Genomic DNA, 27,878 nt, shown 5'->3' with positions numbered 1-27,878 from the left:
TTAATGTGAAAATGGAGAAAACCAGGAGCTCCAATATACCACAACAAAGAATCAGAGAAAGTAAAAGAATCGGTAAAGTAAACTGAATCCAAACATAAGCAATGCTTTATTGGGATATAGCAAGCAACCTATCAAATAGGGAACTGGTACAAACAGATTGAACAAGACTCTCTTTTAACAGAGATGTATGGTGATGAGACAGCTTCCTTCAGTTTTAAAACAAGTATTCAAACTGTTAAGTAAAGCATTAAAAAAAATCAACCATTACACCACCAATGACAGACAATATTAGAAATGTGCAGAATTTTACTCTTTTTACAGATTTCTGGATAATGTTAAAAAACAACTTATCATAAATTAGAAAAAGGAATAAAACAAAGCTTTTTTGTTTTGTTTTGCAAAGCAACACAAACTTTAAAAAAACAACTATACTTTACATAGAACTACTATTAAAACCAGGTGAAAACAAGCTGAAAATTTAAAGGACGCAAAAAATACACAACCCAGTTTCACCTGTTGGCAACACCTTCTGCTATCGAAGGTGTTATGTCAGTTGTATACACAGTTCTAAACATTGCAGCATACCACGAGTAAACCTTAATAAGGTCAAAATAGGACCCTCTGCAAAAAAGGGTGACTTGGCAAGTGTCAGTCCCATCCTAAAATTACAAGTAGCAATATTTTTAGTAGGTCTTTAGTATAAACCAAAACCTACCTTAATTGGTTTCTCTCTCCCAAAGATGCATGTAAACTTTATTTGGGTTTGGGGATTTTTTGGTATTTTAATTCATGAAATCAAGAACATGTCTGGCTCAAAAATGAGACTGACATACCTCCCTTTTGTTCTGGATACAGTGATGTAGCTATTTTAACATGCTCATTGACACTTCCTAAAAGAGAAAATCATTATGTACTATGTAAAAAATACACACCACCTCTCTCAGTTCAGACTCAGTATATAGTATATTGCCAACTCTATCCAATAGGATATATATAATAATTTGGTTTAAATTCTTAATAGATATATTTTCTCTTTACAAAGTTCCATCACATGAAACCAAATTGCTTATTTGTTGTTTGAGGCACAACATGATCCCAGTTAGATAACTCGCTAGAAAGAGTTGTTCTTTAGATGTTGTGTCTGTAGAGGTTTAACGTGATATTCATAGATTTTCAGCGCAGGACCCAGTTTTAATGAAAGTCCAGTCAGTACATCATTTCTTGTCATCAAGAGTAATGATTTGCCATCAATTTCCTGTAAGAAGAATTACAGAGTTTATAAAGACAAATGTACAAATCTAACAGATGAGAACAGTCATGCAACAAATGGAGGACTACTACAAAGGATCAATGAGAAAAAAAATAGTAGCTTTTATTTTCCTCAAACTGTGTTTATAGCTGCTAAGTTCTGCGGTCGGCTTTTCACTTTACTCACTTGTGCTGACTAAATACTGTGTAGTCAAGCACAAAAGCCAAATAAGCTTTATTTCAAAATTCCCTCTTTGTAAATCTATTTCAAATTAATAGGTACATGTGCAGATTGCCTAATTGGCACCTTTAAGAGAAGGACACTCTCAAGAAAGCAGCTTATAAAGTGCATTCCAGGAGAATTACCATTGACAGCAACAGGCAAGTCTGGACTAGACAGTATCTGCTAATAACTTCAGATGCCTTCTTTAAAAGGCCAACCTTCCCATGTGTCCTATGGGGAAGGGAGGAGAAGACTCCTGTAATTAGAAATTTTACAAGTACCTTTACTATTTACTATTTAGACTACTGTAGAACTCAACAAGGGAAGGGAACTTCTTTGACTGATTGTTTTGTGGGGTTTTGTTTGGTTGGTTTTTCCTCAAACCTTGGCTTTCTGACCTATTTAGATTAAAATCCTGTGGGGTTTAGGGTGTTTTTGTTTTTTTTTTTACCTCAAAACCTTGTTGTATATTTGAAAACTACCTGTAAATGATTTCTCAAAGGTCAAAATGGAAGAGAAAGAATCTACAACTTTCAACTCCCATCTCTGTTTTAGACATGGGACCATTCTTTTCTTTACACATCTCTACAGTTCAATCACAATGCACTACTCAGGAAGCAGGAGCAACAACTAATGCATTGATCGGTGTCTCACAACACAGTGAGACCTCCCAGGGCTGTCATACCCCAAAGAAGTATATAGCTTTATGGCATTCTCCTGCTATAAGGACTCAACTTGACTGTGCTGTTGCATTCTTTTTTAACTAAAAAACAAAACAAAACAAAACAAAACAAAATAACCACAACTGTTAAATTTGTTATCAAAAGCCACCAACCAGTTCAAATGCTTGCATATATTGTTGTTGTCCGTGATAATATATTGCCAAAATTTTGTATTTTTATAAATATTATAAACATCACACATCAATTTATCCCACTGAAGCATCTTAGGAATACTAACTGTTGTCTTGGAAATGTCAGAGATCCCATCCTTGATTACAACTCAACATAAAAGGAGGAAGACTTACATTAGAGTTATTAGAATTTAGCATGAATTTGTCCAAACTTATCTCTCTTATGATTTGGTAAAGATTGTAAGTACAAAATACATGGGCAAACCACAACATACTCAAAGGTCAGCTGTAAGCAGAATTTCTTTAAATGATGACTGCTAGTCTTTCAGGGGAGCACAGTGTAAAAGTTGTTCCAAAAGGAAAAAGTTTCCAGTAACTTTTTACTCAATTATATCAGGTGCCTCTTTCCAGTTACTGCTGAGAATGATAACAGTTAAAACCAGTTTCTATCCTCTCTTTTCCATTCATCACAATTCTTTTTGTGGCAAGTTTGACACCAGTGAGTAGTTTGCTCATTGCTGTGACCTATCCTGAAGTTGCCTTTCCTGTTGTTGTTCAATGATGCTATGGAGGAAGAATTGCCTCCAAATGAAATAAATCCAGTACTTGGAATGGGAGAAACTCCAAGAACAGGAAAAAAACATTGACTCCTTTCCCTTCTTCTTCCACATGGCTCCCCATGGATTCTAGAAATGTTGGTAACTTTAAATGAATAGAAAACTGATTCTCTAAACATGTATGTGTAGAAATGAATGATTGTGTGTATTGTAAGCTCTTCCACTTCTTTTTAGTTTTCCACTTAAACCTGCTTCTGTACATTTGTTAGTCAGTCCAGTTTTTGGTACCAGGTAAGCTTTTGTATGCTCTGGTGACTTCTCCAAATTTCTTCTCTGCTACTTGTCTATTTTCTGGATTCTTTTCAGGGCACAACTTCAATGCCAGCTTTTGTTATGCCTTTTTAATGTCATCTGCAGAGGGACCCCTCTGCACAAATAGAGCTAATAGTAATTCTCCATTGTGCCAGCATGACCTCAGCAGCAATAGCATATTATCTTCAGTAAATGACCAGAGGACCAGTTTTGCTTCAAGTTCTCCCAGCATTCTTTCTGCTTTTTCTCCAAGTTACTGAGAACTGCAAGGTTTCACAGTACAGATAACATGAAAGCAGAGCAGCCAGCATGCTCACATGCTCCTCCATACCATGGCTCTGCTAGAAAGCAGCAGTGGACACAAGCTAGAATCAAATCCCAGTTCCTCTTCTGGTACGGCAGTGAGGCCAGCAAACTAACACTGGTTTCTTGGGCTTATCTGGCTATCACAATGCTAATAGCTAAAAGCCACTTGGGCAACAATGAAAGTCAGGCATTGCACTAGCGTGTCTCAAGACATGGCAAACAGCTTCAGTTTTTGAGTGAGCCACAGCCCCATGTGCTCCCAGGGCTTCTAGCTTAGCCATATACTGAGAGGCAGCAGTTATTTGAAGGTGTTCACACCCTGATCCCGTATCTGCTCTGCCTCCCTCTTTGGTTATCCTGTGCCTCCAACTTCTTGGCTTCTCTGATTTGCTTTCTGATGTTATGGGGTTTTTTTGTTACTGGGCAACATATTTCAGTTGAATCTGTTTTCATCAGTTAGTTCTTTTGACTTGCTGACATCAATGAAACTCCAAGAAGGAATAATGTATAATCATCATATAATCATCACTTCTTACCTGCACTTACAATACAGTTTTAATAAAACATTCTGCAGTCCTTAAAATGATTTCTCCTTTTCTTTAAAACCTTGTGAGAAAAAAAATCAAGTCTTCAAAATTCTTTGAGTCACTTGCTTTGGGTGAGTCCAGATGCATTCAGATTCATCAAAAGAAAGTGTGGACTCAGTTATTGTTGTGCAAAAGCTGAACATAGTAACAGATCTCATTATTATGTTCTGAGCTAGGGATGTTTTGTAAGGAAACCATTGTGCTACCCCTACTGAAACAAATCAGTGAAAAACAATTTCCCATTGTTGTAGGTGAAACAGAATGCTTTCCTTTACCATTTACAACCTCATTCCCCTTCTAGTACATATTCAGGGCAGTAGCAGATCAAGTTAATTCGGGTTTCTGGGACCCAGGCAAGCTGCAGTACAAATGGCAAACTAAAATGGAGATGGACAGAGCTTCAGCTGCATGCCTGGTGACTATACAGAGTGAGGATGGCTAAGGGTTCAAAGTGAACCTGATAGCACTGCCATACCTGGAAGGCCTGGGGGATTTTGATAACAAATGCCATAAGCACACAAAGTTAGTGACTAGTATACAACATAAAAGAAACCGAACACGACCACTGGTAAGAGGTTAGGAACAGGGTTATTCCTGGAACTGTTCCTGGTGCAGACAAGGAATGGGCTGGCAGAGCTGGCATGGAGGACCAGGTATTTGCTGCTCCTCGTGCTGCTAAGGGAATGGAGAGGGAAGGATGTCCCTCAGGGATCGGTGTTGGGATCAGTCTTGTTCAACATCTTTGTCGGTGACATGGACAGTGGGATTGAGTGCGCCCTCAGCAAGTTTGCCAATGACACCAAGCTGTGTGGTTCGGTTGATACACCAAAGGGAAGGGAGGCCATCCAGAAGGACCTTGACACGCTTGTGAGGTGGGCTGATGCCAACCTTATGAAGTTTAACCATGACAAGTGCAAGGTCCTACACCTGGGTCAGAGCAATCCCAGGCATAGCTACAGGTTGGGCAGAGAAGAGATTCAGAGCAGCCCTGAGGAGAAGGACTTGGGGGTATTGGTTGATGAGAAAATGAACATGAGCTGGCAGTGTGCACTTGCACCCCAGAAAACCAACCATATCCTGGGCTGCATCAAGAGGAGCGTGACCAGCAGGTCGAAGGAGGTGATCCTGCCCCTCTACTCTGCTCTCGTGAGACTTCACTTGGAGTATTGTGTGCAGTTCTGGTGTCCTCAACATAAAAAGGACATGGAACTGTTGGAACAAGTCCAGAGGAGGGCCACATGGATGATCAGGGGACTGGAGCACCTCCCGTATGAAAATAGGCTGAGAAAGTTGGGGCTTTTCAGCCTGGAGAAGAGAAGGCTGCGTGGAGACCTCATAGCAGCCTTCTCGTATCTGAAGGGGGCCTACAAGGATGCTGGAGAGGGACTCCTCATTAGGGACTGTAGCAATAGAACAAGGGGCAATGGGTTCAAACTTAAACAGGGGAAGTTTAGATTGGATATAAGGAAGAAGTTCTTTGCTGTGAGGGTGGTGAGGCACTGGAATGGGTTGCCCAAGGAAACTGTGAATGCTCCATCCCTGGCAGTGTTCAAGGCCAGATTGGACAGAGCCTTGGGTGACATGGTTTAGTGTGAGGTGTCCTTGCCCATGGCAGGGGGGTTGGAACTAGATGATCTTAAGGTCCTTTCCAACCCTAACTATCCTATGATTTTCTATGATTCTAATAACTTCTGCTGTAAGTGTCTGCCCCACATCTCCTGGTTGCATCCTGATGGCAGCTTTTAGCCTCCCTCTCTAAGGCTTTGCATAAAGTGAAGTTAGTAGTGGAATCACTGGCACATTTCTGCCCATGGCTACCCTAGCAGAGCCCTGGCAACACGTTGCTAAAAAGCAGCTTACTTCAGCTATCCTCCTGAAGCCGCTTGCTCTCACTGCAGAATACTAATAAAACCTTTACACTCTACTTCTATGCTGCTTTCCGGCAGACTGTTGCAAATTGCTTTGCCAAACCTCGTGAGTTAGTCTCACCTTGCTGCTGTTAGATCAGTAGTAATACTGCAGTATTATTGACAAGCCAGCTGAGGTGCAGAGAGGTTATTTGATGAAAGTCAGAGGTATCTGCCAGTATAAGGAAAAAACTCTCAGAGGTTGCAATTACATTGCCTGTGTGTTTTTTTCAAACCACATTTCCAGGGCAGTGGAGGAGACAAGGATGCTGGTATTTAGGAATGGATAATCTTAAACAATTTTTTTGCCTGTTTACCCATCTTCAAATTCTGAAAAATAAGTAGCACCTGCAGAAACAGCCTCTCTCTGCACCCCGCAAAAGAACTACTCAACACCAGGCTTTTCACCTGCAAGAACAAAGAGGTAAATTTAGATACTGTTATAGTCACTAATTCCAATCTCATGGGACTTCACTGTCCAGGTGCAGAAGGTCAGCACGATTAACCTGACCAACAGTAATGGCATTTCATATTAGATTTACAGTTTCCCTACAAAGCTGCCCATAACTTGTACTAGATCAGTGCCTTGGAAGGTCAAGACATCTATTTTGATAGCTAGATACAGGTGTTTAAATAATTTCCTGGTAGTTGCACACAAACCTACAGACTTACCAGGGAAGGTGCTGAACCGACAATCTGGAGATGTAACTTTCTTCTCTATGGGATAGGTGAGCTGTAGGCCAAGTAAGCCAACTTCCCTATTCCACACAGTAATACACCTTACCAGCATGCTGACAGGTGAGTTGCAAGTGGCCATATAACTATTAAATTCTTTGCTCATCAAATCTACCAAAAGAACCCATCCCTTAGCATCAGCAGTTACAAGGACCTGAAACGAAGACCTAGCCTCTTTCTCAGAAAAACATGCTGCTCCAGTGCCGAAACAGATTCTTCCCCTTTACTACCAGCTTGTCCTTTCCTGTTCACTTGCACTGCTAAGTTCAATGCAACCCAGCAGCCCCTTTATTATCCTAGGTTTTCAAAAGCTACTTGCTTCTTAGGTGTCCCAGATTGTATAAATAGTCATAAGTGTATCTGTACAATACACTAAGGAAGATGGGAATTACCATTCACATTTTAAATAACAAGATAGTGAAACTGAGTGGGTTGTACAAGAAGACTGAGGCCAAGGCAGAAAACTTGTTTAGATTCATCACCTTTCACATGACTCTCTTAGTCAAACTCCAACCCATTATTCACACCTTGTTCAGCAATATTATTACTCTGAGATCATAGTCCCATAGATTTTACCCTCCGCTAATGTGAGATTTCCACTCCCATTTGACAGAATATAGCCAAATCCATGACAAAAACGTGCCATTTGAGAAACTGATGGCAGTCAATAGGTGTTTCCTAACAGATTTACCTGTTCTTGAAAAGCATTGGCTTGTTCTTCAAATCCAGCTGTTCTGAAATAATTCACAACATCGGTAACAGCCCAGTCAGCAGGATCCAGAGGTCTCCCATTCTCTACTGAACTGCAAAGTACAAATCCAGACAAGTAATCACTAAATGCATGCAGAGTGTTTGCTACTTCTCTGTGCACACCCCATGTACATTCCCTCCTTCCTTGTTCCTCCAGGAAAAGTAGCCTTTGACACATCTCCCCCTGCCCTGGTACAGAACAGCCACTCCTGTTCTCTTCCATTTCAAAGACCTGATGCTGAGGACAACTGAGGTACCTCTTCCTTCAGAAAAGAATAAAGTATATGAATCTTCACATCAGCAAAGGTAATCAGTCAGGATCTTCACAGTTTGAGAACAAAGACTACCATGACTGAGGTACCAAATACCTGTCTTTCAAGACTGCAGCTTCATTTCAGCTACCAAGTACTTACAAAGAATTGCAGTATGTAGATGTTATTCTTTTCCCAGATGAGACTGTACTTCCTTGTAACATGGGCAGAAACTACTGTAAACCACCTTTACCTTGCATAACAAAACAATACCAGCCAACCAGAGGCACCAACACTTGCACTAATTGCTCAATACTGAAAACTTCCCTAAAGTGTTTTTGGACCCATCTTTGGACAAATCTATGGACTTTTTGCAAACACAGTGAGAATTAATTCCTTCTGTGCTTGATCTCAGGCAATTGCTTTCCACAGCAGCAAAAACCAACCAATCATTCATGTTATTATCCTTATTCTAACTGCTGTCACCCTATTTCAGATAACCTTTGTACTTCTGCAAATTCTTGGTAACAAAAACGCAGTCAGCTTGATTGCCTTTCCTATAGCAATTTAGGAGGATGAAGAGCAAGATGCCAAAAGAAAGAACTTCTTGAACACCTTTCTCAACTAGAAGTTGCAAAGTCCATGCCAGACGTTTCTGCACTGTTCTGCATGCTTAACCATAATGCTAATGAAGAAATACTGAAAACTTATAGACCAGGGCAAATGTCAGAATCCTGTCAATTTCAGGTCCTGAAGCTTAGAGGACTTTGATTTTCAACAGCACCAGCTGGAAAAGAAACACAGATTATCCTCTGCTAACAGCATTTTTATGCCGTCCTTCAGATTTTTCTTTTCCAGCTGTCACCACCTCTGTCTTGCCTAGATTTGTGTCTTTCAGAAAATAACTGAGCCAACCATTTTTCCAACCAGCCATGAAAAGAAGTGAACAAAATCACATACGCTACTCCCATCACTATTTCTACAACATCCCAATTTCTACAACTAGCTCAGCCCTGAGAAGGAGGACTCATGAACACAGTGATCTTTGTTTCTCTCCTAGCTTTTGGAATGTACCTGTCAACACGGCAACAAAATTCTGGTCCTAGGGACTCACACTGCAACCTCAACATCACACTGAATGCTGCACTTGGCTTTCTAAAAGCAGTTTTTTTCACTTACCACTTGGAATATACACAAATCTCAGAGCAATGAGCAAAGGGCCAGAGTTTCTTTTGCTCATCAAGTAATGACTGACTTCATGAATTGCTTCACTGATTGTGATTACACAAAAAGGCAATACTCAGCAAAATTGAAAATGAGAGTATGTAGCCTTATCAGAACTGCACATTGTTTTTTTAACAAGTAATGCCTTTCAATTAAGATTTTTGGTGTTGTGCACATTCTGAGGCTTAAAAAGTAAAATGTGAAAAGCACCAGAGAAAACCTATACATATTTGTAAAGGCAGCATTTGAAGTATTATATTTAAATCTTTGTATTTTCCCCTAGACTTTCAATGACTCATCTTCTACTTAAAATTAAAAATAAACAAACAAAACCCCAACTCCTCGGTATTTAAAAAGCAAAACCAACAACATAATAAATCCTAAAAGATATTGAATTTAATTCTTCCTAAATAGCAAATAAAATATTCAATCTATAAAAATACCTCCTAATTGTATTTGCTTGCTTCCTGAAACACTCTAATTTCCAGCTAAATATGGTCTCAAACCCTCCTTCCCACAATTTTGTATTTCAGCCCACATATGCTAGTTCTTCATACAGCTCTTCTTTTACAGTTATAGAACTACAGCTTGGTCCAGCCCCATTCCAGGCTCAACTGCAATGACTTCAGGGGCTCTACCTTAGTCATTAACTAATCACAGAAAATAATTGCAAGTTCCTGCCTCAAGGAATAGCATTATGCTGGACCTCAAGTGGAGCTAATTTCCACAGCTACAGCTACAGAATACTCAAAGGCGTGTGGCAGACTGCTGGAGACTGGATTTTAACCCATCTACTCACACAGATGCTCACTTCGCTTCTAGACTTTGTCTCCTCCTTGCCCTGCTGTTGCATGTGGCTCTATTCTTTAGACAAGAAAAGGGAATATGTAACAGACATGGTGTAGCCATACACCGGTTTATGCCAGACATTCTGGATGCTGTATTATCTTAAGAGGACTGGCATTTTAGGCTTTGTAACAAGACACTAGATGCACTGGCAACAAATAAAGATGAGGCTTGACTGCTTTTCACCACTGTCCCTGTGCCTTTATTGCCATCATGTGGCAGAAGCAGCAAGGCTTGCAAGGGTATAGCTATGAACAAACAGATTTTAGCCAAGCTATTTATAACCACTTCAAGAAAGTGCCATATACTTCCTTTGTAGACACATGCACATGCAATGTTCATTTAGAAAACACAGCTCCGGATTAGTTTAAATACAAGCCCCATCTAAAAAGGCAACTTTCCCAGCAGTAGTTGAGCCCTTATCACATAAGCCTTAGGGGGAAATGATTAAATGTAAACTGTCTTTGCCCTGACTGCCTCCTTTCTTCTCCCACCACAGAGTCCTCATTGCAGAAGCAAGACTGCCAACTGAAAGTGGGTTTTGAGGGACACACACACAATACAATTTATTCATAGTCACTGAATAGGAAAATGCATTTTTTGTTGGTGTGGTGTAAGTAATGTCTCAAGACAAGGGGGAGCATGCCGATTTTAATGGCTGCCATCAGACCTTTTGATGCTGTGTCATAATCAAGTGTTTTACCAGCATCTTGAAGTGATGATGATGATGTTGATTATTACTACTACTACTCTAGTGCCTGGAAGCCAAAGCATTGTCAAGTTTTCTTGGAAGGCTTGTGGAAAAGAGATCTGAAGGAGAAGAATGAGGTGCAGCTTTGCAGAAGTGCTGCTGTTTGAGAAGACAGACTAAAAACTCACTCCAGTACCTTTCTTTATGTTTTGGGGTTTTTTTGGGTTTTCATTATTTTGTTTTGGTTTTGCTTGGGTTTTGTTTCTCTGTGGGGTTTTTGTGTTTTGGTTGTTTCGGATGTTTTTTTTTTTTTTGAGAGGGGGGTTGGTTTGTGGGTTTTCTTTTAATATATCTATACATCCATATATCTATCTTACCACTGCTTCTATTAACTTTAAAGCAGCAAGGCCAAATTTTTCCACAAAGAACTCCACTTCTCAGATCATAACATCACACAGAACTGAGAACTGCCAGCCCCGATCTAAGAATTGCTGACCTCTGAGGATACAGAAATGCCTCCAGAACAGGTCCTATCCCTTAGCCTGCAGTCTACCACACTGAAGGAAAATTGTAGAGCAGTGCAAGCCATGTCTATGCTTTATTCTCACCCTAGATCTGAAGTAAAAACCCAGTTTAGGCCTTCTCCAGTGAACAGCTTAAAATACATCTTCCAGAAGACAGCTGACACCAAAGACACATGTTGCTGCTACTACTTCTCAGCAATGCTGGGCAGTCAGCAGAGAAGGGCATATGTCTCTCTGAATGAGACAGAGAGTAGGCTTCCACATAGGACAAACCTCTCCCTCAGGAACTGCCTCTACAAAAGCCACTAGCAGACAGGGGAGCAGATGTAGAATACTGGTTACAGGGCTACCACTTGTTTTAGACTCTGATTGAGAGGAGAAATCAGTGGAGAAAGGTACCCCAACTTAAGTTACTAGCTTCTACATCTCTCCATTCTACATATCACATAGATTCAGTTTCCAAGGCACTTACATTTTGAAGCTGAAATACAACAAAAGTAATTGAGAACAGGTAAGGTTTGAAGTAAGCAAAGATGGAGGTGCCCATCATTGCCAGTCACATTAGGTCAAATTAAAACTACAATCAAAATCCATGTGCTGTTTAAATGAACTGAACACTATGGATTCACTTACTTTTTGACATCCAGAGAGCCATTTTCCTTGTTTTCCATGTCAACAGTTAACATGGGGAGGATAGAAGTTTCTTTTACTTCAGCAACTGATCAATAAGGAGAGAAAAAATTGTGTTTAATTATTGGTAGTATGAAAAGAGCAACATAATGTAACAGAAACAAGCATTCTACCAGGACACAACCATGTTTCTACTTGAGAACACAGGTGCTGTCAAAAGACTGTTTTTCTCAGAAGCCTGTCAAAGCTGATAATAGCTAATGAACTAGGAAATGCTGACCTGTGCTTCAAACACAAGAAATATTTCACACCTGAAAAATCAAGGAAGGTAATGTTACATTTGATCCTTCCTGAAACTGGTAAAAATTTTATCAAACTATATATCCATATGCGTAGAGTGACGTACAATATATAGCTAGATATCAAGGGAACTTATTATGCCTTCAGTCATCCTGCTATGCAGAGGATCCAAACAGATGTATGATCCTATCCCTAGTGAGGATAAGATGTGAGGTTTTGAAATTCATAGCCTTGTGCTACAAATGGGGAATCCAAGATACAGATCAGCACAAACTGACTTATAGCCATTTCACACGTAAGGTAAGGAGAGTTTATAATTGAGTGCCAAACTCCTGAGCCCTGAAATCTATATCTTATCCGTAAGACCATCCTTCCTTCACTAGCACAGTGTCTTCTATAGGTACCGTATGCTGGACTCTGAAAAGGAAAGGAGCATACGAAGGACACAGGAGAAAATCCAGTTTGTTTCCCTCCTCGCAGCGTGCTGGAATACTTTGACTACACAGCTTTTTCTACCACTCCACAGAACACGCAGAAATGACCAAAGCCTTCTCTTTCTGTTTTCAAGTAAGCCATTTCTATTTCAGAAAGCATCAAAGAACTGACCAAGGACTCAGGATGCTCTTGCTGTAGCATTAATGGATGCCAGTGAAATGTCACAGAGCTCTGGGAAGTACAGAATAGGGAAATCATGCTCTTCAACTAAAACTTTGCAAAACCAGAAAGTAGCAATTAATATTGCTGTTAAAAAAAAATAAAATTAAAAAAGACCCTTTATTACACAGCTGGCAGCACGCAAAGTACCAGCAAAACAGTAACAAACTAATGGAAAAGATGCTTCTTCGTGCACCGCTGACCAAATAACGCATTCCCTCGAAACACTTCTTGGTTCACCTGAGGTACCCGCAAGACGACAACCGCACCAGTCCGCCTGCGGGAGGTCCCTCACCCCGGCCGCGCAGGACCCGCGGCCACCCCGGGCTCGGGGCACGGCACCTTCCGCGGAGGGAGCCCGCGGCCACCGGGGCGCTCCCGGGGCTCTCCCCTTCCCCCGCGGCGGGAGGAGCCAGCTCCTCCGGGGCTGTGTGGCACGCGTTCACCATTTTACAAGCATCTCCGAGACCGTTCGCCAGGCAGCACTGCACCACATTGTCAATTTTTGGCTGGGGGGGGGTGAGGGGTGGGGGGAAGTAAGACAGAAAAACCTACCTACGAGCAACTAAACCAAAGCATTGCTACGGGCTGCTCCGGAGCCCGCGGCTCCCGCCCCCCCCGCCGGCAGCGGGGCGCTCTGAGGCGGCTCAGTTTGACACCGGGCAGCAGCCCCGCCTGGCGCCCGGCCCGCCTGACGTGCCCGCCACACACGGCCCGCACCAACCGCCGCCCGCGTCATGGCGCCCGTTTTAAAGGCGCAGCACTGCACCGCCTCCCCCGCTCAGCCCGGGGCCAGCGGGGTCCCCCCGCCCGCCGCCCCGCAGCAGCTCCCTGCCTCGCAGGCGCCCGCTCCGCGGAGGGCACCCCGGGGAGTCTGATGGAATGGGAGCAACGACCGACCCCTCCGGGGAGCGGCTTCCCTCCGGCAGCACTTACCTGCGAGGCAGCCGCGGGCAGGGCAGAGGCGGACTGCTGGCACGGGCGGCTGCAGGGCCGGAGAGGAGCGCTCAGTGCCAGATTCATGACCTGAGTTTCTTGGGACCTCCTTGTAAACATTTCTACTCCTCCTACCGAGTGGGGTGTATGAAGTAATGATACGAGTGGGGGAAAAAGGAAAAAATCCGCAGATGTTCTTTGAAGGATACAGTACTGAGCCGAAGAAATTTACACAAGGTGAGAAATGGGAACAACCAGATCTCGGGAAAAAATGATAAAGTTACGTGAAATTCGTTTCTAGGACAAGTTCGTCAACTTCGAGGTGGCTATCAGACACTTGGCTTTCTCTGGAACTGGAGCATCAGCAGGGGCCAGGTGACAGGAAAGGGGACCAACGAAGGGCAGCACCACCAGCAGCACTGGAGGAAAAAGGGAGATGGAGACAGCGATTCCCAGGGGCAGCTACACCTCGTACTCACATAAACATTGTATCTTATTTCATAAGGAGACCCACAGATACCCACGGGATTTGCTGTGCAGTGAGGTACAACTCAAAGTGAACGCAAACAGTCGACTAAGTCTGGTCCAGTAGCAATCAAATCTCACCTGCAAAGATTAATACAAATGCTGGCACATTCCTCCAACAATTGCACTTTTTTTTATTACACTATTTTTTAACTTCTTCTCCCAGACTTCCCTTGATTCAGGCTGTTTTCTAATGGCATAGAAGTGTTACATGGATGACACGCTGTCAACGCTAGGGAAATTAAGCAAGTAATACCAACCAACTCACACTGTCTTTCCCACACACGGGCTTTGCAGACCCCCTCCACACCAGGGCTGCATCCCAACCACAACTCAGATGCTGTGACCTTCTGACCATCCTTAACAACCTGTGTTAGTACATTTTGAGATGTCTTACTTGCAGAATTTCCTTCTGAATCAGAAGACTCAAACTACACCCTTGCAGTTCACCAAGAGGCAATAGGACATTACAAGCTACCTGTGGATTCATACAGAATGAGCTGGTGACTTCAGCCGATTTCTGCAGAGCAAGTTACGGCGCCGTGCCACAAGTGCCCCAGCTGGCACCTACAGGCAGAGCAGCACGGCGGGCATAGGGCTGGCACAGCCACCCTGCATCTGTCTCACTCACAGAAGCAGCTGAGTGCATCCTGGCTGCATGCATGGGCAGAGATCTGAGTCAAGTAACTGCTAACCAGACACAGTTACAAGGACTAAAGTCACAGGAAAAGCCCATTTTTGTGCAAAGGACAATAGATGTGACTTCCACAACCATTTCATTTTGCCTGACTTACACGCTGCCAAATAAATACCCAAAGTTCACAAAACTTATGCAAAGAATGGGACTCAAGCATTAAGAACAGAGAGCAGGAGTCCTCCTCACTGCTTTTGAATTTAAATAAATTCAGATGAACAAGTTAAATAGAGTATTAAACATACTGCACCCTAAAGAGAACCCTCTTTACTTCACATCTGGAAGTGTGCTGTAGAACGTAGCATATTTGTGTTGGACAAGTAAGGCAATTCTTTTTCATCTCTCAAGAAACAAGCATTCTAAATGAAGCCATAATGAGTTTTCTGCATCAGCTGGTTTCTAACTTGGTAATGAACTGACATTTGAGGATACAAATATAAACCAGCTATTTTACTCACACTCTCCCCTTCCTTCCATCATGTTCTTCAATTAATCCTTGGAGTATCTGAAGTGAGGCTCACACAGTGCATGCATTCTGGCTAAAAGACCTTGAACAGCAGAGAGAGGAAAACAAGCTGTGGAAAAATTCAATGTGGATATGATCAGTAGTTTGTATTTTCATTCACTGGAGTAAGGTAATTTAATTAAAAGGAGATTACGCCTGAAGGGAGACAAAGCAGGAAAGTGAATTAGACTTTTGTTTGACTATTTACATCCCGCTTCTAGCAAAAAACCAGTTCCAGGCCATATAGGGAATGAAGTGAGACCAGGATTGGTTAAAGGGTCAACTCCATGTGTTTCTGAGCTTCTGCTATTACACAAGGAGAAATATGCAGAAATCAGTGTAGGTACTGGACACTGATGACCCTGGGGGTTGGGTATTGGAAAACACAAGTTTTCTACTGGAAAACTATTATATTTTTTGTCCCTGGAAATGACAGCAACACATGAAGACAAAATGCATCGCACGTGTAGCTAAGGCGAGTGTAGTACCCTATTAACTGTGCAGCAGGTACCCAATTTCAGCTCCCCTAGAGCAAAATACAGCTCTTTAAACCTTTCTTGTTCCAACAGCCTAGGTAAAATCATGGCTAAACATGTTCACAGATCAAGTGGAGTGTGAAAACAATGAAGGACATGTGCGGTTTCACGTTGAGGGAAGCGAGGAAAGCTCCTCTTTGTAAACTAGGCTTATGCAGAGCAGAAGGGATTACATCCGTGTGTAAAAACACGCATTTCTTTTGTCAGTGACAGAACGTTCCAACGTCACACCCCCCCCCGCCCAGGCAGAGGGCTGTGGGGGACAGGCCTCACGTGCCACGCGCGCCTTGGGCGCGAGGCGGCAGTAACGGCCGGCGGTCCCGCCAGAGCCCGCGCACCGCCCCGCCAATCGCCGCCGGCCGCGAGGCCTGCCGGGAGCTGAAGTCTCTGAGAGGCCGCCTGACTAAGCTCCCTCTCCCGGGCACAGCACCCCTGGTGTGGAGCCTGGGACGCGGCTGTCACAGCGCCGGCTGCTCCGCTGACTGAGCGATAGCGCTGGAAGGCGATATGCTTTTCCTCGAGGTGCTCAGTGAGACATTTCTGGGCTGGAAGTGATCATTTGTGGTTCCTGGCGGCCAGATTGGAAATGCTGCTCACTGCAGGGAAGAAAGTAAACCAGAGATAGGCAAAATGCTGAGAGATTTCATCCAAACATGATTAGTGATCAAAAATCATCAACCCCTCTTAATGTAACACTGGGGACACGGGAAACAAACGTAGCACAGGCTGGTTTTAAGTAATTCTTGTCACAGATGTGGAAGCGACACAGGTTCAAGATGATTGCTTGCTACCCAAACTGAATTAATTTACAGCTATTTCCAGTCTAAAAATCCCTTCTGCAACGTTTCCTTCCTAGCAATACAGGACTAAAAAGAGACCTTCCAGGCTGCCTAGTTTGATCTCCTGCCGCCCCACACAAACCCTCACATAACCACAACTGCATCTAGTGCTGGTTTTGAGCCCATAAGGAATCTCATCCCACCCTGACAAGCAGAAAGTCTGTGTCAAGCTCCCTGTTACTGGTGGTTACAAACTTTCAATTTACAACTTGAAAAATACATGAACAGTTTAGACCTATTTGTTCCTGTAGTAATATTGTTTAGTTTAATAATTTACTTCTCCATTTCTGCAATATTTACTTGCTTATATAGACTCAGCTGTCTGAATGGCCATAGCCCTTTTAGACGCTCTCTGTAATAAGCTCTGCGTGTTCTGAGCTTGTTCCCCTTTCCTCTTTGTGTACATTTGCCTTCCAGGTGCAGACATTTGGGGCTGCACTGTGAGGTGCTGTAGGGTCTCAGCAATAACTTCTACCTTCCCTGTCTGCTCTGAATAGCCCCTAGCTCCACACTACACTTACAGAGTGTCTTTTCCAGAGTCCCTGGCAATTACTGTACACCCAGAAAGAGGCAAAGTCCCTGTTAGTGGTCCAGGTTGCACCTTTCCAACAATTTTCACTCAGAAAACTCTTTCTTTAGTTAAAGTCTCTTCCACTCCAGTCCATATTCTTTCTAGGTTGCCTCTTACCTTGCTCCACAGTATCAACAGCTTAATTACCCATTGTCCTGCTCTTCCTTCCCTATTTTGGCACTGCACAAAGGACTGAGGGACAGTTCCCAGCAAGGTACTCGAGTTTGCCCGCAGAGTCCAGCAATGAAGCACCTCTCTTCAATTCCTGCCTTGGCCAGGAAGGTCATTGAAAAGCTATGCTGTGTCTGACCTGCCAGGGTTTTCTGCAAGGCAGACCATTGCCATGTTGCTCTGAAGTGCTGCATAAAGCCTGGACAAAAGGCCAAAGACAGCATTGGTGTAAAGCAAGTCTGGAGAGAGGAAAGGCAGAAAACCCTTCGCAAGAGCACAGCAGAGTGACTTGTACCAACCCAGCATTCACTTCTGAGGCAATTAAGCTGAAGTGTGTGTTTAAATACTAGGTCAGAGCACAAAAGCCATTCAGCCAGGATTTGTACTTCACATGGTAACCTGGGTGCACCCTCACATGTTAAAATGGAGGTCCACAGATGTGCAGGAAGTTTTGTGAAAGCACTGTTTCAGGATCGGCGCACGGGTTAACAGCTCTGCAGGTGCACAGTGCCGCATCAGCAGCCCAGCTCCCTGCACGCCTGGCGGGGAGGAGCGCTGCTCTGCCTCGCTGACAAGGCAGTAATTAATGGGATGGCAAAGCCCCTCTGTTCTGATCTGATGGGGACTCCATTAAACCTTTGCTTCAGTATGCTGAGGTCCTTTTTACACAACAAGCATTATCCAACACCCCCCCCCCTTTTTTTTTTAGGTAATCTCATGAATTTCCAATAGGATGACTAGAGTTGCACCCTCTTCACACCAGGCTGAAAATCAATGTGTTCAGCAGCTGACTGCAATGCAAAGCCAGTGGCACCTTCCTGCTTTTGCTTCCTCTGTTTTCCAAGGCTGAATTGCTTAAATAAATCTTTCTGCATGTGAATTACATCCACTTCACTGAGAATTTCCTGCCCTACTTATTTTGTTGTGCTCCTTCTTACCCTGGTAGTAGCTTATATTTAATAAAGCTACTGTCCAGACTTAAGCCCTTGTTATTTTAAGGCTTATACTTTTTATGAAAAAAATATCATACAAACCACAACTCATTCTGCTCATACTAGCAGTAGTACCTGCCGCACATTTGCTTAGCTTGTGATAACGCAGCAAGAAGCTTATGAAAATTATTCACATGAAATACCAACATTGTAAAACAGAATACAGCCTAATAAAAATGTTTTATAAAAATATGGCTGAGACATTTCAGTGAAATAGCTGTTAAATCTATGAAAAATCTGAAAGGCAGCACTTTGGTTGTATGAAGTGAAGCAAAGGAAAAAGCACAACATGCTGATGCTTACTAGGTTTCCCCCACTTTGCTGGGAAGCTTTCTTCCCCCCAGGAAATTACCTACCTCCTCATCAAGAGGTTTTCTTAGAAGCCAAGATTGTGAATATCCAGGTCCATGTATCCACTCAATAAAGAAAAGAGAAGCAGAGGCTTAGATACAAACTCACCTTGGTATCAGGAGTCCAGCCGAACCAGTCTGTTCCTTCATGGTTTTCTTCTGAATAAATATTCTGGGCATGCACAGAAGTCTGCCACACCTGGATGTGGCAAACTCTTGAAGAGTGTCCACCTTTGCTAACCACAGCCATTTGGGGAATGATGGTATTTCAGAGGTGCACAGGTGGACCATTCAGTGAGTTTCTAGGGCTGTGAGGTTTTTCCACCAGATACCCAGTAGGCAGGCAGAGTTAGCCAGTGGCAGGCAGTTTTAACCTGCTTCAGAAACATCCAGATTTCTAAAATCTGTAAAGTAACTTCTAAAATTCATAAAGCACACATGTTCTGCTAAATACTGTCATCTTCCTTACATGTTACAGTTCTGGTATAACTGCCAGAAAGCAGGTGTGGAAGACCAGAATGTGGCATTTCTTCCATGGAGGGTGCTGCTCCTCAGCCCACTGAAAGCAACACAGGCCCAGAGAAGGATGTTTTCAGCAGCTCTCAGTCACTGTGCATGTGGATCTTACAAGCTCTCTATCTGCTTGTAGGCACTGAACTATGAGAAAGCCAAAAGAAATCATGGCAACCCTGTCCTTTTTATGTAAATATGAACAATCAAAGAACATCCATGTTGTGTGGCAAGTGGTTGCCAAAACTGCCAGTGACTGCAAGAAAGGACCCACTGTTGCAGCAGGGGAAGTGTTCCAGACACACATTAGATGGCTCTGTTTCCCCTCTCTGCTCTCTCCTTTGATAACCAGATGCTCACACATGAATATTAGCAGGCATGACAGACATTCAAAAGTTGTGCATTAAGGTTATAACAGTTAAATTGACCTTTTAAAAATCTGATCAGTTCTAAATTGGTTGATGAGGCTCAAGAGAGATCAGAGGTGCTCTCAAGAACACACTGGCTGTAACTTCACTTTCTCTTGACTGCTGTGGTGGTCACATAATTCAGGAAAATGCATTTTGCCTGTAAACATTGTAGTTTCAATTAGTAGAGATATATCCAACTCTAAAAATTTTATATTCTCTCAACTGTAAATACTGTATATTCAATGAACCAGCTTAAAAGCACTTTTCAATTTCTTTTCTCTTTTTTTTTTTTTTTTTTTTTTTTTTGTAGCAGTCTTTGGTTAAAAGCAGTGTATTTCTGAACTTTCAACTGCATGCAATACAGAAATGTGACTGCGTGCTATTGAACAGCCCCACTGACTCTAGCCTCTCATGAAAACAGGATTTATCAGTGAGGGATTTTAGTGAAATTTTCATACAGCTCATGCAACAATATATAATGAAAACAGTGCTTTTGTTCATTTTAGTATCAAAGCCTTGTTTTTGCTGATACGAAAATCAGTAGAAAAATGTTGCAATATTAAAATATTGCAAGGATTAAAGGCAAAATCTAGTAATACAAAAAGAACAAATACTCATGGTTGGTATTGCATGTATTATCTGACAGATTATGTGACCGCTACAGTCAGAATTTCTTACTCCCTACTGCTCTTAAATATTTATTTTCCATTCCTCTTCTTACCATGCGCTCTGGAGCTGACATTTCTTTCACACACAGTTCCATGCCATATAAATGTGCCATCTACTGGCAAATGAATGCAACGAGAGCTTTTTGTTCTAGAGAAGCTAAGGGAAGGTGGAATCGTGATTCATCTCATTTTATAGGTTTTTGTAGTGATCTGGAACATTAAAAACAAAAAAGAAATTAAGAAATTAAGAAAAGTCAGAGTTGAGTTCTGTTAGTCAATAAGTAGCTGCAGAATTAAGACCAGTTTAATAACTTCAGACATAATACTAGGAATGCTCTAAAGCATAGCTTTGGGTTGTACAAATCCCAAGTTAAAAAAAAAAAATATATATATATTGAGACTTTAAGGGGCTATTTTCCCCCCAGCATTCACTGCAATACTTCTCTTGGCAGGAAATGTACCTTGCAGCCAACCCTGATATGCAGGGGTTGTACCTTGCAGCCAACCCTCAGACCAGAGCTGGAATGAAATTCCTTCCCAGAATGAATGAGCTATGGGGGCTTTCGTAACAGCAGATGCCTGCCTGATGCGGATGTCCTCCTGAGGCCAAGAGTCTGCATTATGTCCTAAGCTACAGAGCATATAACGCCTATAGAAGTAGAACCATGCTCCTGACAAACTAACATGCTAACATTAACAAACTCTTTACCACTGCATAGTACACATTGTATCATGTAATGGATTCTTGTTTCTTGTACATTATGTTTTTACTAAGGCTTCATGCTCAGCTCCTTTCTTAGCTTTTCCCACCGGTAAGCAAGCCTGCCAGACACATACTTCCTAATATATATGGTAAGAGAATAATGTTAATAATTCCTGGGGGCACGTTTTTTTTTGTATTGTTTTAAAAACTCTGGGCATTTATGAAATAACTGAATATCAATTGCTTAACCTCAATTAACACACTTGTGAGTGCATTACATTGTTTTACTCATCCAAGATGTTACCTATCATTAATGAAGTCCTAATGCCTAGATCCCCACTTTATATAAACATTAAATAGAAAGACGGAAGAAAGTGAAAGGACATCCATTTTGTTGAACTGTTACTTAGATAACTATATACATATTCAAAGTAGCAATGCAGATACACAGTGAAGAACAATACTTCCAGTGGAAGACAGTTGTGATATTGCTCCATAGACTAAAGCATTGATATACCACTAAACGTAAATGAAAAGGTGTTGGACTGAATTACGTTGGGGTTTTTTTGCTTTCTTTCTGTTTTGGTGTTTTTTTGTTTTTATATATATAGAATCAAATTATCCTGGTGGTGAAGAATTTTAGCAAGTTATTCAAGCCTTTCCAGCACTCCACTTTTCATTGCCCTAATGACTGGTATTTTTTCTTGGAATCAACTAGACAGACTTGAACATACTGCACTACACGCCAGGCTGCTGAGACCTTGCTCCGTTTGTGTCAATATACCTAAAGTGTGTCCTTTCCAATCTTCTACTGCATCTTGGAAGCAAAGGCAGAAGAGTACCTCCCAGGAAAGGAAAACATTTTTTATTGTGGTTGTGTACGTGTGGGAACAGATTACTGACCTCTGTTCTCAAACCCCTTCCAACTAGAACTTTTCATCCTAAAGAGCTTCTGTGCTGCCACCAGGCCCACACGTTAAGCAAACTACTTTCTCTACCTCAGCCTTGTCAATGACCTCTCACCCTCAGATAAACTGCTTCTCAACGCAGAGAGCAGAATTTGCAACTAGATACTAGACTGCTACTGTGTGATCTCACAAAATCTGAATCTTGTAAGCTGAGCACTAATAAGGAATGTGCAAGTTTGTCTCTAGGTCTTTCTTACACGCTTCACTGCCCATCAGCTTATGCAAATGAACACCACAAATATGTTGCTTTTAAAATTTTAAGCAAAGAGCCACATAAACACAATTTTTTGATATACATTTTTTGCAAAAACATTTGTATTTGACCCTCTGAGGGAGGGAGCAGGACAACCAGATCAAGGATTCTCAAGGAAATTTTACTGGCTTTGAAACAGACCACTGGGAGCTCATGAGCCAGTGACTTCATGGAAGCCTTGAGCTGCCGTTACCCCACTGAGGTAGGAAGCTTTTGCAGTAGTAAATTATAAGAATAAATTACACTGTCAATATCTGCAAGTTCCTTCAGGCAGGCACTCCTTTTTTGTAGTACACACCTCCAACCCAACAACAAAAGGTTAAAATGGCACTAGACTTCAGATCTAATTGAAATCTTTATTCATCATCAAATTGTAAAGAAGTGAAGCTATCTTGAGATGCCCATCTCATACTTCTAAAAAAAAATGCAAGTTTACATAGTTCCTATGTAAGATGACAAATATTTACTATCTATATGACATTTAAACATCCTCGTGGAGCTCTAACGCTTTTACTGCAAGTGATCACTGCCCAACCTGACCTCACTCATTTTATCCCTCCCTCAGAGCCTCAGATCAGTTGATTCCTCCAGCTCTCGAGTAAAAACATTTGTAAAACATGTGAAAGACCCACACTTGTAAAACTATGGTGGTCATAAAACTTTTTGTCACACACATCCAGATCAGCTACACACACCCCACCTGGAGAATGAACTGGTCTTTCTACCAGTTTCTTATGGAATGGTTCTCAAATTCTCATCTGGGATAAGTCCTCCCTACACATGGCAAATGAGAACAGCAACAGATTTGAACGACACCTTCAAATCTGCTGCTTGACATGCCATGTTTGCATGCGAGCTGTAGTAAAAGCAGAAGACAACCTTTTTACAGTTTCTTAGTTTAGCTTTAGAAAAAGTACAAAGGTCTTTAAAATGTAATACAGCATTTGTACCACAAAACCATGAAGAACACAAAAGCACAGTCTGTAGTCATATGTATAGCAGCAGAAGCAAAGAGGCCGAAGCTCCGCTCCAAAAGCAGGAAGAAGAGGAGCTGCCTTACAGAAAGCAGGTACCAGAGCCTCTCCGAACACCACTTGTGGAAAAAGCCTCAAGACAGACAATGCCAAGACCATGAACAGTCTTTACTTCTATCAGTTGTTTCACAGCACAATGAGACACAGCACAAAGTTGGTACAGCAGGATCTGCAGACAGTTTAAAACCAGGCAATTATCTTTAATAAAAAGCATCGAGTCTGAAGGTGAAAATATGAAGACAAACAATATTGCTGCTAATGATCACCTTGGTTACTTTTGATTGTCTATGATGTCCAATTCACTGAGATCTCACAGTGCCTTTCATATTCTCCATACCATCTTCTCCAAACCCCCTAGTCAGTGTAAAGCTTAATGTGTCCCAACCAATATGAATGGTATGTTTCATAACCTTTTCCTCCGATTTTCAAATTCTGTTTGCAGTGTGTGGGGAGATGCAACAACTCTCATCATACAATATTCTGATTCACAAAGAAGCAGCACAAGTGTTGTACATAATTTAATTTGCACTTCTGTATATAAATGTTTACTATATTGCACACTATTGCAGCACTTAAAAACATCTAATTATTTGCAAAAATTAGTAAAATACTTTAAAGGATTTAAAAATAAGGGTTTTAATGCAACTGACAAGATAATAAAAAAAGCAATTTACTTAATGAGATACAATCCTTTATGTTGGAAATGAAAGTTACATACAACTAGAATACAATTAAAATATACCATATAGTTCAACACTTAATTCCTCAAATGTGTAAAATTAACAAGCTTCTACTGTCATAGATATACAATTTTTCCATATTGTGAAAAGGATTTTTCAAATTAAATACAGGTAACATTCTGTAGTTATATTTTATGACTGTGTTTAAATGAGAGGGTTGTATAATACTCACATTGTCAAATGTACTCACTAATGCCTTGGAAATTGCACACTTCCCCTCCTTTTCCAAAATAGAATCTCATTTCCATACTGAAGTCTATTATGCCATATTGGAAAAGTATTTTACTTTCTATCAGGATTTTCATAAAATTAAAAAAGTAGCATAATATCACGGTGTTAAGATGACTTTTCCACTTATGCCCATGTAGAGTTTAATCTGGGTATCACACAGGTCAGAACCAATCCTAGACTTCTGTCTTATTGTACACGCAAGATGAATGATTACAGTATTTTACAAAACAGAAAAAATCTCTGATCCTTACTAGAATTATAAAGGTAATAATTGAAAATTAAAATCATAACAGAATCAAATTGTGATCTCCAACATTTATTAAAATCTTTTAAAGTTCATAAACGACAACAAAGTTACTGTAGAATTTATCGCATACAGCTAGCATACAGCAGCATGTCCTTGGTCTAAATGAAATACAAAAGATTTTAACATTTTCATACAAAGGATTTCTTTAAATTTATTAATGTGACGATATATCTTTGTTACATAAAATTTGCTACAGCAAAGTATCTTATACTTTTCTTGCACGTATGTAAATATGGGTGGACAAAGACTGCATTCAGTGTCAGCCTCCTAATGACGTTGTGCAAAAATGCTCAACAACCTAAACATACAGAATGTTGATGGTACGTCTCTCATTCTTTTGTAAAATGTCTACAAAGGCTTTTCTTAAAGGAGTGCCACACAGATTAAAAGGAGGGAATGCCAGTGGTGTATTTGCATTGGCATTCAAACAAATACAATGGCTATGTATCAATATAGCTCATTTTCTTTAAAAACAATTCATCCTTGTATGCATGTAAATCGATCATAAAATATGAGCCTAGTTTAAATTGTTTAGATGTGCTGTTTTAAGACAGGTCACTGAGACAGCCAGAATCAAGTGCACAAATAAAACTACTATGAATAAGTTTAAAAGCAACCCCCAAAAAAGTGCTGAGCCACTGATTATTAACATTGAATTAAATGTGTAAAAGTGCCCAAAGCTAGCACATGATAGCGGTATCTTTTAAGTCAGTTGGTGAGAGTATACAAAACAATTAAGCCCAAATACTTATATCTGTGTGACCATACATTCTGTTTGACTGAAAGAAAGTAGATTAGAAATGAAGACACAACGCAACTAAAATAAACCCAGCTGCTGCAGTTTTGAAACTTTATCTCTTTTCTTCGTGAATGAAGTGCTGTAATTAAAAAGAAAATGATTGTAGCAGTACTCCATCCTCAGTTTACTAATATAGTATACCAGAATAAAAACTTGGCAAGAACCTCTTATTCTTAACAGCTAACAAAAAATAACCGTGTTCATCCAGCGATGCATCTAGAAAATTATGTTGCATTTGTGAAACCATTTTTTTTCATAGCTAATGGCAGAGCGCATTTTGCTTTTTGTGGTGTGGTGGTAGTGATTTTAATGGGTGCCTTTTTTAATCAAAAAAGGCTCAAAACAAGGAATACTTGGGGAGCCCAAACGCTGGCTTTAAAATAAAAAAACAAACAAACAAAACAAACCAGAAAGAAAACGTGAATCAAAATGAATCATATTCTCTACAATACTGACCAAAACTTCCTTAAAGAGTTTAGGGTTCATGTTCTTAAAAAAGCCATTTCATACCTGCCAACTGAAATGCTGGTAAGTTGACGGTTAAATATGGTCCAAAATCCAGACCAGGTAGAATTACTCCTTCTCACAAGACTGTAAGCTCTCCATGGTACAGTCTGGTTATGGCAATTTACCTACTGCCTAGGTGGGAAATAGGAAGGAAGGAGGCAGTGACGAAAACTGCAGGGATGTAGAAAACCAAGGCACAGGGTCTAGCTACTGTCCCCTACATAAGCCATCCAATTGATTCTACTGAATTTTGGTCAGTCTCCAGGAAGAAACGTTTTTAAGTTAATTTAGCAGACATTTATATGGCGATAAATACTACCTTCAAAAATGCGAAAAATGTTGGCTAGGTTTAGTCTGAGCTACTAAAAATTCTTTATAAATTGTAGCATCAGATACAAGACAGACAAGAATTATTGGCTGGCACAGACTAGAAGCAACATTTATCTTTCACTTCAGTCTAAATCACACTAGCCGCAACACCTTCCATTTCACTCACACAAATAATACATTATTCAAAATAAAATGGAGCATTCTTGGGTAAAAAACTACTTCATTTTAAAGGGGGAAAATGAACAATACACAGAAACAAAGAACGACAGAAACCAAAGTTAAGTAGGAAAGTGGTCTATTATTCTGTGTTACTGCACAAACAGTGCTTGCTTAATTGTGCCTAGTTAGAAGGGTTGGTGCAAACTGCACACATGGAAGATGGCAATAAAGACCTCAGTCAGCTTTGTGGAATGAAGTAACTAGGTAACTGTTTTGACATATGATGGTCTCAGCTCCACCTCATCTGTTAACAGAGTGCAAAGATCCCAATGTGAGCCCTGATGTCATCTTGTCCTCTTACTCCTACTAAAAATCAGCAAATTCTTTTGCACATTTTTCTGTTAGAGACGCACGAATATCTTCTTCTTCATAGTCATCAAAGTTGCTGGTATCTCCAGGACCTCTGCACTTTGGTATGAATGGAGCTTCTACCTGTATTTGGTGAGGGGAAAAAAAAAAAGAGGCACTTGAAATGTTATTGCCCTAATACTCTTAGATTTAACACTGTGATAATGAGCACAACAATATTCCCATTACTCCTCAAATTCTGCCAAGAAATCAGATATTACAGCTTGAAGTTGTGGCACAAATAAATCCAGCCTAAGAAGGTGCACGTCTAGCTGTATGAATGTAAGCTGAAAGAGACTAGTATCTCACTGACCACCATCAAGTAAAAACTGCTTCCACTTCAAAACAAACCTTAATTCTCTTCTTGCAGAAGAGACCCTGCTCTCTGCTGTTCACCAGCTGCGTGGTGCAGCTCCTAGCACAGCGTGGGCTGCACAGCACCAGCACAGAGTCACAGCGGAAGCAGAGTAGGTTGATTACCATCAACACTACCCAAAAATCAGTTTGGAATCCCTCTTCTACTTACATCAAACCTCCATTTTCAGATAAAAACTAACCTAGTACAAGTTTAAAACAGTATGTTCTCCATCTCCTATAAAGTTCCCCCTGTGACCTAATTGTGAGAAGTGAAAGCCTTCCTGAAACTAGGCCACAAGTGAGAGACAAGCAGTGACATTAAGGGGTCGCTAAAGACTGTACAGAATGCCAGTGCAGCTCTAATTAATGATGGAAAAACCCTTCTGGTAAAGACTACTTGCACATCCTCTCAGATCCACATATATACTTAACTGACCATGAGATTCAGTATGTCTCATGTCAGCTGTATGGTAGTAAGCCATTCACACTCATTCACTGGAACCTGGAACTTTCCAGGACCCTCTTAACTGCTGTTTCTTAAAACTGAGGGAACGTACAGCTTCCTGAAGTTGACCTTACAATAAAATCCTTGGGTCTGGATATAACTGAACAGTCTCAATCTGTCTCTACTTTCAGCCTCCACACATCTTAGAAGTTAAACTGAAATGACAATAAATGAAGATATGGATCTTCACAAACAGAGATCTGCACAGACAGGATCTGCACAGGGACATACCTGCATTTTTACTGGCTGTCCCTACACAGTCAGGGGAAGGA

At 41.2% G+C, this 27,878-nt stretch overlaps 2 protein-coding genes across 5 annotated transcripts in view; both read right to left on the bottom strand.

Annotated features, from left to right (window-relative positions):
* Positions 1–1,111: 1,111 nt before the first annotated feature.
* Positions 1,112–15,233, bottom strand: SAMD13 (sterile alpha motif domain containing 13; the record flags this gene model as incomplete). Its single annotated transcript, XM_080623256.1, has 4 exons — positions 1,112–1,255; positions 7,420–7,531; positions 11,648–11,732; positions 15,212–15,233. 4 exons carry the CDS (start codon positions 15,231–15,233, stop codon positions 1,112–1,114), a joined length of 363 nt encoding a protein of 120 aa, XP_080479382.1.
* Positions 15,234–23,768: 8,535 nt separating this feature from the next.
* PRKACB (protein kinase cAMP-activated catalytic subunit beta) overlaps positions 23,769–27,878 on the bottom strand; it is a gene marked incomplete at its 5' end in the record, with an annotated part of 73,761 nt that continues 69,651 nt past the window's right edge. For all 4 annotated transcript variants that reach the window (XM_080622428.1, XM_080622429.1, XM_080622430.1 and 1 more), the window contains one exon: positions 23,769–26,828. In XM_080622428.1, the coding sequence (XP_080478554.1) occupies positions 26,703–26,828 (126 nt within the window). In that variant the 3' untranslated portion in view covers positions 23,769–26,702. The remainder of the gene's footprint in view (positions 26,829–27,878) is intronic.

This window comes from Psittacula echo (assembly GCF_963264785.1).
Source record: "Psittacula echo genome assembly, chromosome: 7".
In the NCBI taxonomy this organism is placed as follows: Eukaryota; Metazoa; Chordata; class Aves; order Psittaciformes; family Psittacidae; genus Psittacula; species Psittacula echo.
This window is presented reverse-complemented; position numbering and strand designations above follow the sequence as displayed.